Source organism: Ovis canadensis, chromosome 3 (assembly GCF_042477335.2).
Source record: "Ovis canadensis isolate MfBH-ARS-UI-01 breed Bighorn chromosome 3, ARS-UI_OviCan_v2, whole genome shotgun sequence".
NCBI lineage: Eukaryota > Metazoa > Chordata > Mammalia > Artiodactyla > Bovidae > Ovis > Ovis canadensis.
The window spans coordinates 10,613,895-10,633,549 of record NC_091247.1 but is presented as its reverse complement, the minus strand read 5'-3'; the positions used below and the strand labels follow the sequence as shown (position 1 = coordinate 10,633,549).

Here is a 19,655-nt window from a genome sequence, read left to right as displayed (position 1 = left end):
TTGGAGAATTTTGAGCATTACTTTACCAGCGTGTAAGATGAGTGCAATTGTGCGGTAGCTTGAGCATTCTTTGGCATTGCCTTTCTTTGGGATTGGAATGAAAACTGACCTTTTTCAGTCCTGTGGCCACTGCTGAGTTTTCCAAATGTGCTGGCATATTGAGTGCAGCACTTTCACAGCATCATCTTTCAGGATTTGAAATAGCTCCACTGGAATTCCATCACCTCCACTAGCTTTGTTCGTAGTGATGCTTTCTAAGGCCCACTTGACTCCACATTCCAGGATGTCTGGCTCTAGGGGAGTGATCACACCATCGTGATTATCTTGGTCGTGAAGATGTTTTTTGTACAGTTCTTCTGTGTATTCTTGCCACCTCTTCTTAATATCTTCTGCTTCTGTTAGGTCCATACCATTTCTGTCCTTTATCGAGCCCATCTTGCATGAAATGTTCCCTTGGTATCTCTAATTTTCTTGAAGAGCTCTCTAGTCTTTCCCATTCTGTTGTTTTCCTCTATTTCTTTGCATTGATCACTGAGGAAGGCTTTTCTCTCTCTCCTTGTTATCCTTTGGAACTCTGCATTCAGATGGGAATATCTTGCCTTTTCTCCTTTGCTTTTCACTTCTCTTCTCTTTACAGCTATTTGTAAGGCCTCCTCAGACAGCCATTTTGCTTTTTTGCATTTCTTTTCCATGGGGATCGTCTTAATCCCTGTCTCCTGTACAGTGTCACGAACCTCTGTCCATAGTTCATCAGGCACTCTGTCTATTAGATCTAGTCCCTTAAATCTATTTAACACTAGATTAGCAGTTGTCAAACACTTTGGCTCCGAATCTCCTTACACTCTTAAAGTTGCAAAGAGTCGGACACAATTGAAGCAACTTAGGAGAGTCAGATGTTGAGGATCCCAAAGCAGGTGTCTAGCTGAGACCTTTCTTCAGACTTTCAGAGCCAACCATAGCCACCATGCTCTATGGCCTGCAGTGGTGCACGTCCAGAACTGAAGTCTACGTTTCCCCTTAAATAAAAAGCTCTGGGGGTTTCTGTGATGGTCCAGTGGTTAATCTGTCTTCCAATACAGGGGACGGGGGTTCAATCTCTGGTCAGGGAACTGAGTTCCCACCTACCCTGTGGCAACTAGGCCTGCATGCCACAACTAAGACCTGATGCAGCAAAAAAAAAAAAAAAAAATCAAAGCTGTCAGTGCAACTGGAGGGCTCACCAAGTTCCCAGCATTTGCTCCCCTAAAGAGTTTTCATATATTTATCTTCTATCCCTCTCATCCTGTGACCACAGCCCTCCACCCAGTCCTGACCATCTACTGCTGCTTCTTGGTTTGCCTCCTTTAGGTCACGTTGTCTTCAGATCCAAAGGTCTACCTAGAGGAGTCGTCCTTTTATAACACACATATGGTCCTATTACTCCCTTACATAAAACAGTGTTTCTTTCCCTACTGTCTTCAGAATAAAGTCCAAACTTCTTAGATGATTTTCGAGACCCTACGATTAGCAGTTGTCAAACATTTTGGCCTCAAATCCCCTTACACTCAAACATTACTGAGGAGCCCTGAAAGCTTTTATGTGGATTATATCTATTATTATTATATTAGAAATTAAAACTGAGAAATTTAAAATTAATCCATTAAAAAATAATAAACTTACTGCAAGTTAACACAATATATTTTTTAATGGTGAAACCCTTTTATTTCCTCAAACAACAAAGCTTTAATGAAAAAGCTGGCATTACTGTATAGTTTTGAAAATTATAAAATATCAACATTTGGTTTGACAGAACACAGCTGTATTATATTCTGTTTTTGCATTTGATTTGTTGTGACTGCTTAGGTTGAAGCATATGAGAAAAAGTCAGCCTCACATAGATACGTTTTTGATAAAGGAATATTTTTAATATTCTCTGCAAATATTCTTTGATATTATACAAAACTTGATAAATGATATCTCCTTAAAGATGAGCTGCAATGTGGAATCTAAAACCACATGAATAAACTTTTTGTACTGTTACACTTCAATTCATTGGTCTGTCTTGCACTTTGCATGACTCTTTTAGAGAAAAATAGTAATTTATTTGGCTGCATCAAGTCTTTGTTGTGGCGTCTGGAATCTTAACTGCAGTATGTGAACTCTTAGTTGCGCTATGTAGGATCTAGTTCCTTGATTAGGGATTGAACCTGGGCCCCCTGCATTGGGAGCGTGGGGTCTTAGCCACTGGACCATCAGGGAAGCCCCTAAATGACGCTCCTACTCTTGGATGGTTTCGTAACATCATGCAGTAGTCTAGAAAATACACAGGTCTTTCATATGTTGACACATTATACAATATAAACAAAACTCAATATTCATTAATTATCGCCACTGATCTCTTCAGAAAAGTAATGAGAAGTGAAGTTCACAGTGATGGATACAAATTTTCTGAGACTCTAATTTTCATCCAAAAGCCTGAATTTCATCCCTGGCATCAAATACTAACTTACTTTCCGTGAAGTGGCAGGATTACTTCCTTTATTTTCAAGAAAATATATGCTAAATAGTTAGGCTTGAGTAACTATAGTTTGTCAGTTGCTCTTTCAAGTATAAACTGAGTTCCATGAAATGAATGGTTAGTTCAGCTTGCAACTCACACAATTTCACAAGTCGTCCTCCTTGAGACACGTCTTCCACCCTCCTAGGCAGTAGGTGTATGTCAGCAATGAATTAAACAATATTTATGGGGCCTTTTGATGCTTCATGTGTCAGCTGTTCTAACAAAATGTAATATGGCATTTCAGTAACCAAGTATTGGTTGAGTTTCATTCTTTAGCATTTAAAGAGGCAGACAAGCAAGAGACAAATTCTGTATCTGGAAATTCTGTCCTCAGTTAGTAACAAGTTTGAATTTGCAGCTTCTCTTGGGAGGCTAAATTAGATAAAATCTCAGCTGTCCAACCCGTGGAGCAGAGAGCTTGAGTGACCTTCATGCAAAAAACATACCTTTTCCATCTTAAGCATAAAAACTCTCAAAATTTCCTCCCATGTTAGAGTATGAAAGTGAAAGCGTTAGTCACTCAATCATGTCCAGCTCTTTATGACCCCATGGACTAGTGCCTGCCAGGCTCCTCTATCCATGGAATTCTCCAGGCAAGAATACTGAAGTGGGTTCTTCTCGACCCAGGGATTGAACCCTGGTCTCCTACATTGCAGGCAGGAGACTCTTTACCATCTGAGCCAGCAGGGAAGCCCTGTATTAGAGTATAAGGAAAATAAATACTGTGTTACCATGTTCATCTTTATGAATATTGAATCTCATGATCTCCTCAGGGCTATAAAAGGTCCTACATCTCACCACAAAACAGTTAAGATCTTGCCACACTACTGTGCTTATTGGTTTGGATGCTTTTTAACATTTTTTGTTTCATTCTTGTCAGTTTTCACTTTCCACTGTCTTTATTATTAAGTTCTGTAATTTTTTCTCCCCCTTATATTTTTTTGCATTTAATATCCTCTAGGAGGAGAAACCAGATAACAAAGGATAGTTAAAATTTGTTAAGAAATAAATAGCTAGTGGGAATTTGCTGTATGACACAGGGAGCTCCAATCCAGTGCTCTGTCACAAGCTAGAGGGGCAGGATGGGGCGAGAGGCGGGTGGGAGTTCCAGAGGGAGGGGATATACACATACCTATGGCTGATTCATGTTGATGTATGGCAGGAACCAGCACAGTACTGTAATTATTCAATTAAAAATAAAATCCAAAGTCCTCAAAATATTCAATAAATTCGTCAATAAAGAGTATTTTGCAAGAAAAAAAGAGAAAGACTTTATGAGTTGGGGGCCTAGGGATACTCTTCCATCCAAAAGCACAGAGGTTTAAGTGCCCTGGCTTTGCGTCAGTGCAAAGGGAAGAATATAAGCCTCTGTCACCATTTATACATAACTTCAGACAAGTTACATAACTTCTCTGAGTCCTAGTTTCCTCACTTATAAAATGGGAACAATATCTGTCTCACAGAGTTGTTACTAAGATTAAGTAATCCTAGGATAATCAACTGAGATTTCTATAACACATGTACATAAACCTCAGAGAGTTGTTGCAAGAACTAAGCAGTGAGTATAAAGCACTCGGGACAGTGCCTGACACTTGGTAGATTCTTTGTCTTTTCACTCTCACTCTCCAAGATAAACTTTTCCAGACAGTAAATACTTAAGGCTTTGTGGGCCAACAGGCAAAGTTAAGGCTCTTTAATAGATACTTTTATAACAAGAGAAAAAGAATTTCTACATTTTAAAATTAAAAAATTCAAAATATAACTATCAAATGTATCTTCTGGGGGTATTACAAGCTGTTCCTGAGGACAGAATTTTTTTTTTTTTTTGAGGGGAGATGATGTTTCGCTTAAAAAATGGAATTCAAAACTAGTGTTCCATATCATCAAATCAATTGTAAATATTCACGTTAAAAACTATTTTTAGTGCACAGGCCATACAAAAATAGGTGGTGGGCTGGATTCAGCCCATGGGCCAGAGTTTGTCAATCTCTGTTCAAAGAGTTCTGGCTTGTTTCCTTTTCCTTTGTTCATTCTGTATAGTTGCTAATGGTGACATTTTGTGTACTCTTGATTTCTCTGTGCAGATCTGGGTTTGTATCCAGCAACGTTTCCCCCACCTCTAGCCATCCATGTTTCTTATAGTGAAAGTTTAATGGCACAAATTCTTTCTTTTTTTTTAATGTCTGGAAATGTCTTCACTTTCATTTCTGAAGGATTTTTTTCACTGAATATAGAAATCTTGGTTGACAAGATTTTCTTTTAGCAAGCGATGTCATTCCATCATCTGGACTGCATTATTTCTGGTGGGAAATAATTCTTATCTTGGTTTCTCTGACTGCTTATAAGTTTTTTTCTTTATCACTGGTTTTCTGCAATTTGATTATGATGTGCCTTGATGTGGTTTTCTCTATATTTATCCTATTTGGCCATCTTTGGACTTCTAAGGTTGGTGGGTTGGTATTTTTAAACAAATCTGGAACAGTTTTCTCTACCATCCCTGAGAGTCATAACATAACACATGTATGTTAGAACATTCGCTATTATTCCACAGCCTTTGTTCTTTTCATCCGTTTCTTCTCTCTGCTTCACTTTGAATATTTTCTGTTGTCCTTTAAAGTTCACTGATTGCAATAGGCAGATTCTGAAATGACTTCCAAGGATCCCACCTCCTGCTTTTCATGGCCTTGTGTAACCTCCTTGTCTTGTTTGTGGGCTAGACCTAGTGACTTACTTCCAATGAATAAAGTATAGCAAAAGCGTTGGGCTCTATTTCTGAGATTAGGTTATAAAACAGTGTGACTTCTTCCTAGTACATTCCTGCTTCTGGTTATTTAGATGGAGCCAGATGCCATTGTGAGAGCCTCCCTGTGGAGAGGCCCATGTGGTAAGGAACTGAGGGTGTTCACAAAGAAATGAACTCTGCTAGTAACTACTCGGTGAGCTTGGAAGCACATCCTGCCCCTGCTGAACACTGAGATGACTGTGGCTCTGGCTGACAGGAGGACTGCAGCCTGAGGAAGGGCCCTGTGCTAGAGGACCCAGCTACGCTGTGCTGGATTCCTGACCCACAAAACTGCGAGATGATAAGTGTTATTCTTGTTTTAAGCCACTGAGTTTCGAGACAATTTGTTATGTGGCAACAGATAACTAACATTCTGACCTTTTCTCTTCCTGATGTGCTCCCACAGGGAGTTTTTTGATTCAGATATTGTATTCCTCAGCTCTAGAATTTTCATTTGGTTCTTTTTAAAGTTTCCATTTCTCTTCTTTTTGAGCTGTTTTGCTTTAAGTCTTTGAACATACTTATAATAAGGATTTTTAAGTACTTACTTGCCAATTCTATTCTCTCTCCACTTCTGACTCTGCTTATATTGACTGATTTTTCTCCTGGTTATAGGACAAGTTTTTCCTGCTTCTTTGCATGCCGTGTAATTTTTGACTGAAAGTTGGATATTGTGAACGTTATGCTCTGCATTTTGTCACCATCTTTTAGAGACTATTGGGCTTTGTTCTGGCAGTCAGTTAATTTACACGTGGATCAGTTTGATCCTTTCAAGACTCCTTTTAAAACTTTCTTAAGAATTAAAGCACTCTCTAATCTAGGGCTAGTTTAGCCTTACTCCTAAGATATGGCCTTTCCAGAGTCACGACGAAATGTCCTGGATGCTTCAACGACCGGGGAGCTACAAACTCGAGTTTTGGCCAGAATGTTAGTTTATAGCTCCCAGTAGTTGTTTTTTGACCAGATTCGTGAGATCCCACCACAGACACGCATGGCTTAGTATACAACAGAAGAGTAAAGGGCTTTAAAGGGCTTCTAGAGCTCTCAGTATAGCTCCGTCCTCTTCATACTTGGTGGTGGTGGCGGTTTAATCGCTAAGTCGTATCCAACTCTTGCGAGTCCATGGACTGTAGCCTGCCAGGCTCCTCTGGGATACTCCAGGCAATCTCCATACTCAGTTTTGCTAATTTTAGTTCTCCTAACTCTGATCTGTGTCTCCTAGCTCAGTGAGACTGCTCTATTCTCCTTGGAAAAGCCTGGAAGAAAGCTGAAGTGATCGTAGGTCTCACCTCATTTGTTTCCCTTCTCCCGGGGTTCACAGTCCTGTGCTGCTTGTTTTCCAAAGTCCGAGAACAGTTTCTTAAATTCTGTGCGGTTTTCCGGTCATTTATGATAGAAGAGCTAATCTGGTTACAGTTACCCTGTCCTGGAAGTTGCCTATGGGAGTCTTGTAGGCAATACATATGTTGATTTTAATGAAAGAAATTTTCCGCATCTACAGGAATAACTTAAAATCTAAGCACTCCATTTATTTATTATGAAAGCACAGTTTGGAGCTTGGCAGGAGGCAAGGGAAACAGATTTTTCCAATCATTTATCCAGCTGAGAAATCTTTCACACAGATTTCTTCGGTAGGAAACAATCTCTGCCCTTACCTTCTTCTCAATTAGGATCTCTTCTGATGTTACAATCAAGAAAAAAAAAAAACTCGAGGAAATGATAACTAAAATCAAGGAGAAAGTAAATACATGCAAACTTTCCATTATACTTATATAACTCTTTTTAAAAAAATTATAGATCTATACGGCCCAAGTCAACAATTAAGTGAAAATTGAATAGCAAAAAGGAGGCTTCTCCCAGGAGAAATAAAAAAAAGGTGATACCCCCCAATTTTTTTTACTCTGATACCAATATTCCAATCAACACAAGGAAATTCCTGTTTATTAGTAAGTCCTAGGGAAAGATGAAGAAAGTTTACAGAGTATAAGAAAACCCACTGAGTGTCTCAGTACCAGTCAATTTTCTTCACAAACACAGACATTCTTGTATGTTACAAACTTAGCAGACATGCCCCCAGCAGCTCCCCATGAGCAACTGATAATGGATATGAGAGGTTTACTGTTCTTATCATCTGTCTAGGGCTCAGAGCAGAATCACCTGCCTCCTAAATTCAGGAGTGCTGACCCTTTCAGAGGCCCCACACTGTACTAAATACCTCTTTTCCAGGAACCACAGAAACAAGCACACTAGCCTTGACTACCGTATGCTGAGGGTATGCAGAAGAGCACGTTAGGAACAAGGTGCTGGGTTTGCCCTGTCATTACAGCTTTCAAGAAGTTCTCCTCTGTGGCTCCGCATGTCTTTGCTGAAGAGCCTCCCCTGCTCTTGGCCAATTCCAAATTCAAGAAGCAACTTTTAAATGTTCAGTGTGGCCGGGCAGAGTTAGAGCAAGAGCCACTGACTGCTAACTCCTGGAAAGAAGCTGCTGGGCTGCTGGAGGATGCAGCTGGGAACATAAACTGGCAAGCCCAGTACAAATGTCCGGTTCCAGCTAATGATGACTGGGCCAGTCAACAGGACACACGCTGGGTTGGCTCCCACAGGCTGCGTTCTCAGGGATCTGGCCAATGTTATCCAGCCCCAGCAACTGTTCCCTAAAACACAGTGATGGCCTACTTAACAGCGCATCACAGCTGGAGGGTACTGGAAACTAAACTGGGTCAGAGAACCTAAGAATGCAGCCTGGCATTCGATGATGCAAGCTGGGCCCACGCTTCACAGGGTTTCTCCACCTTTATCCTATGGCACACTCCAGGCCTTTTCTTACCACGTACTTGGAAAGACTGAGGTGGTCCCCTCCGATTGCCTAGAACCCATCTCCCCGGCAGCTCCCTTGTTTTGGAAGAAGATGATAAATAAATCAAAATGCACTAAGCAGCACTTCCACAGGCACTCGCCTCCTTCACTGAACGTGCACCTCATCAATCACACTATTGTCTGCTTGAAAGGCGAGCCTTGTAAATGTCATATCCACTCAGGCCCAAGGAGAGGCGCATCCAAATGCAGCAAGGAGTTTTAATTGGATAGTGTAATTAAACTAAAAAACCCCAGCAGACTCCCTTTGACAGGATAGATGAAGACCCCTTTTAATAGGGCTAGGAAACATATCTGTTAAAAGGACGAGGCATTGCCTGCTCCTGATTGTGCTCCAGAGTACTCTTATGAAAAGGCGATTCAATAACTGGGGCATTTAATATGTTAGAGTCGCTGTGTTTTGTAATCGAGCAGTACTTACCGTATTTGATCTGGAACTTAGGAAATAAGTCCTTGTCAGAGAGTAAAAATGCAACATAGCTTGCCCACCTGATGTCTGAAGTATCCTGGACTTTCTAGGAATCAACAGAGTCTGAGGATGTGGCTATGAACGCAAGCGCCTTACTTACTGGGGCAAGAACTCCACCTGCACAGTCAGGGACACCCACCCACCCACAAACCTCGGGGTGTAGCTCTTTCACCCAGCGGTAGCTGAATGCTCACCCTCATGTCCCTCCCACAATCTCACGGGCCTCTAAAGAATATGACACAATTCCTGGGTCCCACCTCTTTTAGGAGCTGGGATACTTGTCACATCAACGTTTGTGTGTGTGTGTGTGTCTGTTAGAGTTACTCCTGTCAAGTAGGGAGACAAGAAATCAGGTGGTCAGAGGATTCAATGTATGAGCTGCAACGTGCCCAAGTTGATTTTAGTAACAAAACCAGAGTCCTTTTGCCAGTCTCCTCACTTGCCTTTATTGGGAGAAAGGGTGGGGGCTGTACACACAGATGCGCGTGTGTGCAGACACGCTCATGCTCACGCACACACACACACACACACACACACACACACACACACGAGGCGTGCAGCTTCACAAACAAAGTAACAAAATTAGTGAGAACAAATGAAGAGGTTCCTTTCTGCACCGTACTGTCTTATAAGCAGACCATAATAATCCCTTTCGGAGAGAATGCTAGTGTCCCAAGGTCAAGTTCAGGGAAACTAGTAGCTGGTTGGATCAAGAGCAGCTCTAAGCTGGGGCTCAGGTGGAGTGCGGAGGCAGGGTTTCAGACTCCCCCATGGAAAGCTTTCCAGAAACAGACACTTAGCTTTATTTACAAAAACCTGAAGGTCAGTCTGCCTGGGCCCTCAGACTGATTTTTCTTTTTTAAAGATGGTGAAGGGTTTGTTTGATGACTGCTTTTACTCCCCCATAAAGCCTCCTTGGAGCTCTGTTTGCAAATCTTTGAACACTCCTTAATACTGCTCTTTCACCATGGGTTGATAAACCCATTAAGAACATATAAGTGAAGGCTTATAATCTATGAAAACTGGATAGTGAATTAAACCATCAGATACTTTTAGCTTTAAATGAAGACTACATAACAGCAGTTCAGCCATCAATTGGGCTATCACTTCGAGCCAGTATGAATTCTGCTGGAAAAGCTATTTTCGTGCAGATGTGGAATTCAGTGGGAAAGACTGACTCGTGTACCAACATCAATCAAAATGTCGACTTCCCTGGCAGCTCTCAACAGTCAGGCAGGTTCAAAGGTCACAGGATAAAGAAAAAGCCAAGCTCTGGTTCAGCTCTAATATCTCCTCGGTAGAAGTCTTGCAAAAGTACCCCCTTCTGTATTAGCCCGGCTTTCATTAATCTTCTTGCCATCTTCTTTAACTAGTCATGCAGAACCGCTCGATAGCAAGACGTATAATGGGGAAGGCCCTGTGCCTATTACGGCGTTAACATTCTCTTAAGCCCCAGTGCAACAATGGAACGGGGAGGCAGAGGAAATCTGCAACGGCAGGGTGCAGTGCAGGCAATTCAATTATAGCCAGGGCTTACCTATGTACTCCTGACCTATAAAACACAAGAGGCCTTTGTGTCTAACTGGCTCGGCCATTAATGTTGCTGAAGATCACAACAATGCTGATCTTTCCTATTTAAGCTAAATCAATGTGGACAAATCATTATTCAGTACCTTTAATTTAATTAGTAAATTAAATACACTACTTTACAGATCTTGTCAAGTACTTATGAAAAGAAAGATTCATTTAAGTGGGAGGTCACCAATAAACCCAGTGAATTTAACTCAAAACCTTAACTGAATCTCAGCTCAAATATCCAGCAGGTTCTATTCACCAGCGCTTAACAGTCTCCTGCAGTTTGGTTAATTCACAGTCTCAAAGAGTTCCTGCCCTGGATCCAAACAGTGGTTTGAACCACTGCCCCCGTGCCCCCCCCACCAAAAAAACCCCAAACAATCCCCCCACCACCCCCCAACACAACCAGCATCCACAGAATCTGATTTCCTTTAAATTATACTATTGCAAGAGAACGTAATCAGGTTACTTCTATTATGTTGCTTCCTTAAGATTTTATATCATCTATACTTAATTGAGATACAGAGCTCTTTTCAGCTATAAAGACGACAGCTACTTTATTAAAGTTTAAATCTGATTTCTTAATGATAGGCTGCTTCCTTTAAAGACTCTAAACCTGCACAACCTTCTTATGATAAAACCAGACGTGGCATCCTTGAGTCTGGTACTTTATTTAAATACAGCTTCAGAGTCCCTGATGGGTGCTAATTTCACAGAAAGGGTCCTTGCTTTTGTTTCACTGTTGAAATTTGAAACCAGGACTTAAAAAGAGCGCCCACCACATTTAAAGCCTATGTCTAGACCTTATAAGGATGGAGAATTATTTCTGAGACAATTCAACTGTGGTTTTTTTCTGTTGGAAACATTCTTCTACACGGTGTATACAAATCTTTGTTCAGTTAAAATGAATTCACATTAATTCATCTTTGAGAGGTCAGTGATATCCTTCAAAACAGCAAAAGATACCCTAAGGAGTGGCAAAATCTGACTTAGACATCACTGATTTGAATAATAATAGCAGCAAACAGCATTTTTTAAAATCCAGAAAGGCAGAATTTATTCTTAATTTCTCAGGGCTGTGGACACACTGCTTCTTTCAACTAATTTTTGTTAAGAGTCCATATTTACATGTACAGTTTTTTTTAAAGGCATGTATCTATTTAGTGATTAAGTTCCAAGTCTTAAACACTCACAGGGACAGAGCAATGACTCATCCCTGTGAGAACACGGGCAAGAGGGAGAGGTTAGGGAAGGAGAGCGCCACAGCATGGCTGTTTATGGAGCAGGGCTTCAGAGCCTGGGTCTTTCTGATGCCACAGTGTATGGAATTACATGTTTCACTGCAGGCGCTCTTAACGCTCAGTCCCTTTGCCAAGTCAGCTATTCTCATACATTTTGGATTCGGCATCAATTAAACTTGAGTTGTGTTCTTTATGACGACCAAATTAATGGTTTGACAGCAGCTTTCTCAATAAACACTGCAAACTGGCCATATTCGAAGGTTTTAAAAAACCATTTCTTTTCTGTTCAAAATTCTGACAAACATGTCTCAAGTAAGACTGGGGACAACTTCATTATCCTCCAAACACTTACTGCCTTTTTGTAAAGAGGGCTGTTTAATAACACGTCTGCTCTGTTTTCACAACTAAATTATTCCAGTTGGTCACACGTTCCAGTCTTCGGCAAGACACTTGTGTTATAAGAGATAAAAACATGAAAAAGGAAATATATTGCAGAAATCAAAAAACCTTATCTACTTCTAGACTCTCTCTCTTTGCCATAATTCATTCAAGAAGGGCCCAAGAATAATTTTTGATGTAAACTCAGCTACAAACATACATCACTATGCTGATAAAAATCACAGGCTAAACTTATGAAATATAGTGACTTTCATTTCTTTAGTGCTGTTAAAATAACTTTTTTCTAAGGTTCAACAGACACAGAAGATAAAAAAGGGTTACCATTAATCCTTTAAAAAAAAAAAAAGGCAGCAGCAGCCCCATAGATTAATTCTGTGGTCTGATGATGGTTTTGAAGATGAACTTTTTAGATTAAGTCAATGAATTAATTTGATGGAGATACCGGAAATCATAAAACAGTAACAGCATCAAGCTGATTCATTGAATACACCTTTGTTTGGACACTTTACAATATAAATGTCGTTGAATAACTTTGGTTTCTAAACTGCGGCCTCATTAAGTTCTATTTCACGACAGTAAACACTCACCAAGAACAACCCTGAAGGTGCTGAGCTAGGGGACAAGGTTATGGAAACCAGTCTCTGGTCTGTGAGTTCAGCATGGAGATGGGGGTAGGAGAGAGGGTCAGACCTCAAACACACACAGTGTATGTGAGGTGCTTTACCAGGGGTGTGTGCAAACTCCAGGGGGCAGAATTACAGAAAAAGTCTTGACACTGGGAGCTGGATCTTGACAAATGAGGGGGCCTCGTGTGAGGAAACGGAGGTGTCCACAAATGAGAGAAAGGGTCAGGTTGGAGGCGTATTCCAGGCAGAGGGGAGAGCAGAAGCACAAAATTCCACGTGTGATTGTGTGCTGGTAGTTCAAAGAGACTCCAGTCCAAATTCAGGATGGGAAATTATGGGCCACTAGCCTGAAATAGTCAATGTCTTAATTTCATTTTGTGAGCCTGCAACTCTCAAATATATATATATATATTTAAAAAACAGCAAAATCCTTTTTATCAATTGACTTTTTCAAGTGCAGAATCCACAAACTGGTTGGAGTTAAATGCAGAATCCTTTGGGTGAAGGGGAAGCCTCATGCCCAACTCTGCCCTACACACACACACCCATACATATACACACAAACACACAGACACACACATAGGCCCTGGCAGTTCCCCAAGAACCCAGAGTTTTAAGGGACATGGTTTGAAAGTGCTGTGATGGAGACAAGGATTCAGGAAGTGTTTTACTGGGGCAGGCAGTGTGCCTCTCTGCTCACAAAGGGTCACAGTTCTAAGTGAGAGGGGGAACCTCTAACAAGACCTACACGTGCAGGTTTTACACAGAACCATCCAGTAGGTCTGAGCATATGACAAAGACTCTCCTGCTGGGCTGTCAGTACTGAAATGGCGGGGCCCAGGTCTGCTCTGGATCCCTAAGACTTTGGAACTTGGCCTCACCCTCAGAGACGTGTGAGAAGTACTTCTTGGCTGAGTGGCCTCAAGAGGCCACAGGAGGGTGTGGCTGTCCATCTCTGCTTTATTCCCTACGAGGCTGGGCATGTTACATCCGTTACCTTCTGATGCCTGAAGCCCAGCCCGGCTCGCATAATGTCTTGGTAGGAATATAAGGGAAATCTGAATCCTATTTCTAGCTCTTTCCCTAACCTTTCCACTCCAGCATATCCCCCTATGTAACATGTAAGTGGACTGCCTCTCATTTCTCAGACACATGGCGCATTTATAAAATGTTACTTTTCAAAGCATCTTGAGTTCTTGGGAAGAAAGACGCTAGAATGATGACATCTTTATTGGCTGACTAGCTCGAGGGAGAGGGATTAGGAAAAAGATGTTTGTCTAAAGGAGGAGGGAATCTGGCGGTCTTTGGGCAAGGGCCCCAGAGCAGCAGGCGGTTTTTCACCACTCCTTCTGGCAGCCATGCTGTCTCTGCAGGCCCCCGAGGCCTCACTGGGACGACAGGACGGTGGGACGGTGTGGGGGTGGGGGTGAGCATGGCCTTCCTCCTTTCCCTGCACCACTAGGGTCCCCCTTCCGGCTCAGCTGTAGGCTATGGAGCTGAAAGGAGGAGACCATGTAGTACGGCTGGATTCAACAAAACAATTACACACCCCCGCATAAACGACGCCAGGTGGGATCCAGGCCCAGGTTTTGTTCTTTAGGCCCCTGTTTAGTCGGTTTCATCTCAAAAACTGGAGCCACATTACAGACACTTGCTGGCCTTTAGATTTCTTACTGTTCCCTGTATTTGTTCCCAATTTAGCAGACACTGGAATCAAGGAGACTAACACAAACTGGGTGCTCCAAGTTACTGAGTTGGAAGCTACGCTATTGGGGTGCGTGCTGGGTGGCAACATTCTAAATAGGCTCTGAAGGCGAGAACCAGCAAATCAACAAATCCTTTCTTCCATGGGGGAGTATCAGTGTGATCTGCGTCCTTTCTGTCTTTTCATGGGACTGAAGTCCTAAAAATGATTAATCTAAAGGCTATCCTCAATTACTGAACTGCAAAAACATATATGCTACAATATACACTTGGACTGTATCAACTTTGGTAATTTAACCAGAGGCGTACCAGCCCAGCAGTGATCTCTTCCACAGCACCAGGCGGGGGTTTAATTACGAGCTGGTAGGTCATGCAGCTGCCAATAATCTGGAGGGTGCTGACACCTCTGGCATGATGGATATCTAAATCTAGTCTGCAGCTGCCACGGGAAATTCTCCAGCTTCCCTCGATCTGGCCAGGAAGGCAGGCAGGTCCGGGTCTCACTGGTCCAGCCCCCCAAACAGGCAGAGGAAGGGAGCATAAAGTGAAATGAGGGCTCTGGGGAGTGCAGATTCCTGGCAGGAAGCTACCCCCAGCCCCCAGTCCCCCTTGGGGGTGGCGGTGGGGGGGCACTGAGGTCAGGAGCCGCTGTGAGTGCCTCTACTGCCATCAAGACTGAGCGGAAGAGGGGCCCGTGTCAGGCTCTCGGTACCACAACACAATCCCATTTGATTAAAAGAAATTTCTGGTAATGAATTAAAGAGACCCAAGGAAAAAAGGACACGGTGGCAATATATTCTCCTGGCACCCAGCACACAGAGGGGAAGCGGGGGGAAGAGAGAAAGGAGACATAAATAAAAGGCACTACTCACTGGGGCTTTTTTCCTCTGCAAGGTCACAGGCACAGAGCAGGTCAGAATCGATCGAGATGGGCTTCTGCTTAATCCAGAACTTGGTGCTGGCTTTCTGACTCGTGACAGGGTCTATCTCCACTTTGTCTCCAGAGATACCTGTAAGGCCAAGGGGAGGACAGAAGAGAAGCCACGAGAAGTATGAGGTGTAAGTGATTTCAGTGAAATCATCTGACCTGTTTTGTAAATCCTAAACTGAACAAGCATGAACTCTCTCTAGGGCTTCGGGGAATGCCATGGGCTTCTTAAGACAGATGTAAGGAGACTCCAAATGGCACGGAGAAGCCGCCTGTCTGGCCTCCTGGGTGAGTGAGCCGGGGTCGGGGTGGGGAGAGGGGCAGCAGCCAAAATCCATATATGAAGGTATGATGAAGCCTTCCTTCTTGGAAAAGATGTAATATAAAGCTTACCTACATATCGTTAGTGAAATACACTGTAAGGTAAGGTTCATCTAAACAATTCTCATCAGTGGTCTCTGCTGTGTTTTGTTGTAGAAGATCTGGGTTGGGCAGGCAGAGCTGTCAAATCACCTATGCCTAAGCAGTCAGCCTACCAATGAAGAGCTTCTGACCTGGAAAAATCTTCCACACCAAACACAGGAAAAGTTTCTCTCTCACTGAAGAACTCTCTGACACTAAGTAACTGTCCACAGCATATTTAAAGGAAGCCACAGGAGGACCACAAGGTGCTTCATGTAAAACCTTCCAAGTGCACGGCTTCAGGCTGTGGAGGCACTGCTCCTCCACTAAGGGAGACAGCCCTGGGTATGCACTTTATCCAACAAAGGCTTTCTAACAGGGAATCAGAATGTTAACTATGGGGACTTCAGCTTTCATTTTCAGAGCCCTGAGAGACATAACACACTGCTCAGTGACCGGGAGCAAAGCTGTCGGGAGAACCGTGACAGCGGCAGGGAGGCAGGGTGTCCTGGGACCACCTTGGAAACCACAGCCACACTCTCCTGGATCTCCGAGCAGACGGTGCCCAGCCTGACACATAACATCTAGTCTAGAAGCTCTCGTTTCCATTTTACTGAAAACTGAGGAATCTGTTCATGAAGTGAAACGAAACCCTTCAATATCCTTCCAGAGTGGGCCCCAGAAGGAATCTTAAAAGTAATTAATTTTTAAGCCACAGTTTCAAGGTCAGGGTCAAAGTGAGAACAAGCAAAATGAAGATATAAGAAACCGTTAAAATCACCGCATCTACATTCTGTAACAGAAAAGACAACCAGAGTTAACATATTTCATCCTATGGATCACACTCAGGAATTTTAAACTATCACGTGAGAAAACTTGGTAGGCCAAAAGATAAGGCAGATAAAATAGCTACATTAAAAAACAAAAACCAAGAGACCACAATGACCAGTCGGACCACATTTAAAATGAAAAAAGAACAGAAATACAAAATCCTAGTGATGAGTTGTGCTGTGCACTCCACTCGTCTCCCTTTTATTTTATGAATAAAGAAATCCCAGACAGCAGCCAGACAAAGGCAGGAGGCCAGAGAGACTACAGCAGTGTCACCTGCCATATCTGAAGGAGACCCTGCAGTTCAGTTGCTTAACCCCAGTCATTACCGTGTGGTCTTAGGAAAAGATGAACAATTGGTATTTTTTTAATTAATCGAATGCCGGAATTTGTCATTAGGCATCTTTCAGGAATGCCATATTTCAATTAGGCATAATGTCATCAGCCCAACTGACTGGACGTTCAGGTCTAGATGATTTCAGGAGGGTGAGAATGTATCAGGAGACTGATTTTATTACATTTCACTTAAAATAGATTATGACTACCCAGTCACATTCTTCCCTCCAATTTGGTCATTAATTGTTAAAGATCTGGACATTTCTACAGTTCCCTGAAAGAAGAAAAGTACTTACACCATGATTGTTGGTTGTAAGTGGCTCCCCGCTCCCTACCTTCCTCTGCTTCTTATTTTGACATTTATAAAAGTCAAAACGAGCAGAGCAAAATAAATGTGCATATCTCTTCTGTGGAATAAACTCTGCCCCACATTCCTTTCTCAGAAAGGGAGGGGGACGATCGTCATCAGAGAGACACGGCTTTAAAATTTTGTTCTACGGCCCTGCAACTCCTGAAGCCGTAGTCAGTCAATATTGTTAATGTAGCTTGTTAATTTGATAGGATTTGTCAGGTAACTCCACTGGAAAATTATATAAAACTGTTCCAGATGAAAAGATGATAGTGACATGAATTAAAGTGATAGAACAATAGTGGAATATAAACCAGAAATGACACCCAAAGTGGCTGTTGATTTATTGCCGTACTGAGTTTGGTTCTGGGCTCCCATGTATATTAGTGCTACAAATCTGGGTCCATTTAGCAGAGGGATGCGCATACATACATCACCAGCTCCTGCTCCAAGCCAAGGTCACTCCCCATTGCATCAATCTTTTCAACAGAGCCTACTTCACAAAGCAGGACTTTTGTAACCATCTCAGATGTAACAGACTCTCGTCCTCTTTCATCTTTCTTTTATCATGTAAAGTACACTTTAACTTCTATGATTTTTATCTGCAAATTGTTCCTGTAGAGTTCATCCATTATGGGCTGTATCTTAGCATCAGTAGCCTAAGCTGTTCCACCACAAGAACACTTTCCCAAACACACCCTTTCCTGGGGTTAGTGTGCAGTCACCATTCACCAAGGGGAACCCCCAAGTCTGCGGTTTGGGGATGAAGATGTGGGAGTTGAATGCATTAGGATCAAGACAGGCAGGCAGGTGGAACACCACTGAAACAAGCGGTGTATTTCAAAACAGCTGCGTGGAAATCAGATTTTTTCTGAATCAAATCACATTTTCCCAGTGACTCCTAGTTTCAGAGATACTTTATCTTCATTTTGGATTGATCTGTAATTGGCAGGGGCTCCCAACACTTTAGTTTTAACTTTCTCTGCCCTGCAGGCTTTCAGTCAAGCAGTTAATGATCTGTGAAACACTTGCCTGCCTAGAGGAGTCACTATTTAAAGAAGCCTGTAGGGGAATCTCTCCTGATGGGAAAAATCCTTTTCTACATTAAATAATCTCCCCCTCCTTGAGATGTGTGTGAGGTCTGGCTTCTTAAAGCGGGGCACACGGCCTCACAGGACCCTGCTCGCTCCTGCCGGACAAGTGGCAGCACCATTGGAGCCCACTTTACTGAGCACACCCAGCCTCCACTGCGGAATTCAGCCTGAAGCAAACAGACCTCTCGGGCCCCGGCCTGGAGCTGAAAGGACAAGGCAGCCTGGTGGAGAGGAGAGCAGTTTGGAGGCTGGTGCTACAGGCCAGGTCGGGGGTAAAGGGTGGAGAGGCATTAAGTGGCACCAACTCTGTGCCAGAAAGGGTAGGAACCCCTCGTGTGCACTGATGCCAATCTCACAACCACCGGATGAGGTCAGTTCCTGTGTCTCCCTCTACTTTATAGATGAGGAACTTGAAACCATGGGGAGGAGACGCGACTTGCCCAAGTTCACACAGCTGCTAAGGGGCAGAGCCAGAATGGGAAGAAAGCCAGGTAACCTGGTTCCAGAGCGTGTCCTCTCAGCCCCAGCATTATTCCCCCAGAACTGTGCGAGGTGCTGTAACACATGCTAGGAGAGGGGAAGGCGCTGGTCTAAGGCTGGGGAGGGTTTAAGTGGGAAAGTCGTGTTCATACCCAGAGCCATCCGGGTCTTGAGTGTGGGACTTACCCCATTGCTCCTCACCCAGTCTTTAGTCTTCTCTCTCCATTTTCACCAAGGAACAAATAATATTCAAATGTGCCAATAAATCGGAGAAGGCAATGGCAACCCACTCCAGTGTTCTTGCCTGGAGAATCCCAGGGACGGGGGAGCCTGGTGGGCTGCCGTCTATGGGGTCGCAGAGTTGGACACGACTGAAGTGACTTAGCAGCAGCAGCCAATAAATGCACACCTTTAATTTTGTTCATATGTGGCAAACTGAAGCATGAAGTTCTATCAGTATTCTGTTCAACCGCGGAGCATGGTTCTGATTTCCTCGGCTGAAGTTTTTGTGTCAAGTCTCTGAAGAAAGGGCTTCCTTGGTGGCTCTGCTGGTAAAGAATCTGCCTGCACTGCAGGAGACCCAGGTTCAATTCCTGGGTCGGGAAGATCCTCTGGAGCAGGAAATGCCAACCCACTCCAGTGTTCTTGTCTGGAGAATCTCATGGACAGAGGAGCCTGGCGGGCCATAGTCCATGGGGTCACACAGAGTCAGTCGGACATAACTGAGCGACTAACAATTTCACTTTCTTCTGAAGGAAAGGCAGAGGCACTCCTTGAAGTGTCATTTATGCATGATTAACAGGCAATTCAAATGATAAATATATGCCCAAGAAAAGAAGGGAAAGCTGGTTTCTATTAAGTTTACATTTCTCTAACTTAAATGGCCAACAATAGAGGACTAGTTAAGACAACCATGTCGGAATACAATGCAACCATGAAAAACTGTATAAAAAAAGCTCTGATTTGGAAAAATTCTTATGATGCTAGGTGAGAAGGACAGGGAAAATATTTACAGAAAAGAGGTCA

General features: G+C 42.9%; 1 protein-coding gene across 20 annotated transcripts in view; it reads right to left on the bottom strand.

Moving 5' to 3' along the window:
* MAPKAP1 (MAPK associated protein 1) overlaps positions 1-19,655 on the bottom strand; it is a 240,722-nt gene that overhangs the window by 13,134 nt on the left and 207,933 nt on the right. For all 20 annotated transcript variants that reach the window (XM_069582427.1, XM_069582445.1, XM_069582428.1 and 17 more), the window contains one exon: positions 15,082-15,219. In XM_069582427.1, coding sequence (XP_069438528.1) covers positions 15,082-15,219 — 138 coding nt within the window. The remainder of the gene's footprint in view (positions 1-15,081; positions 15,220-19,655) is intronic.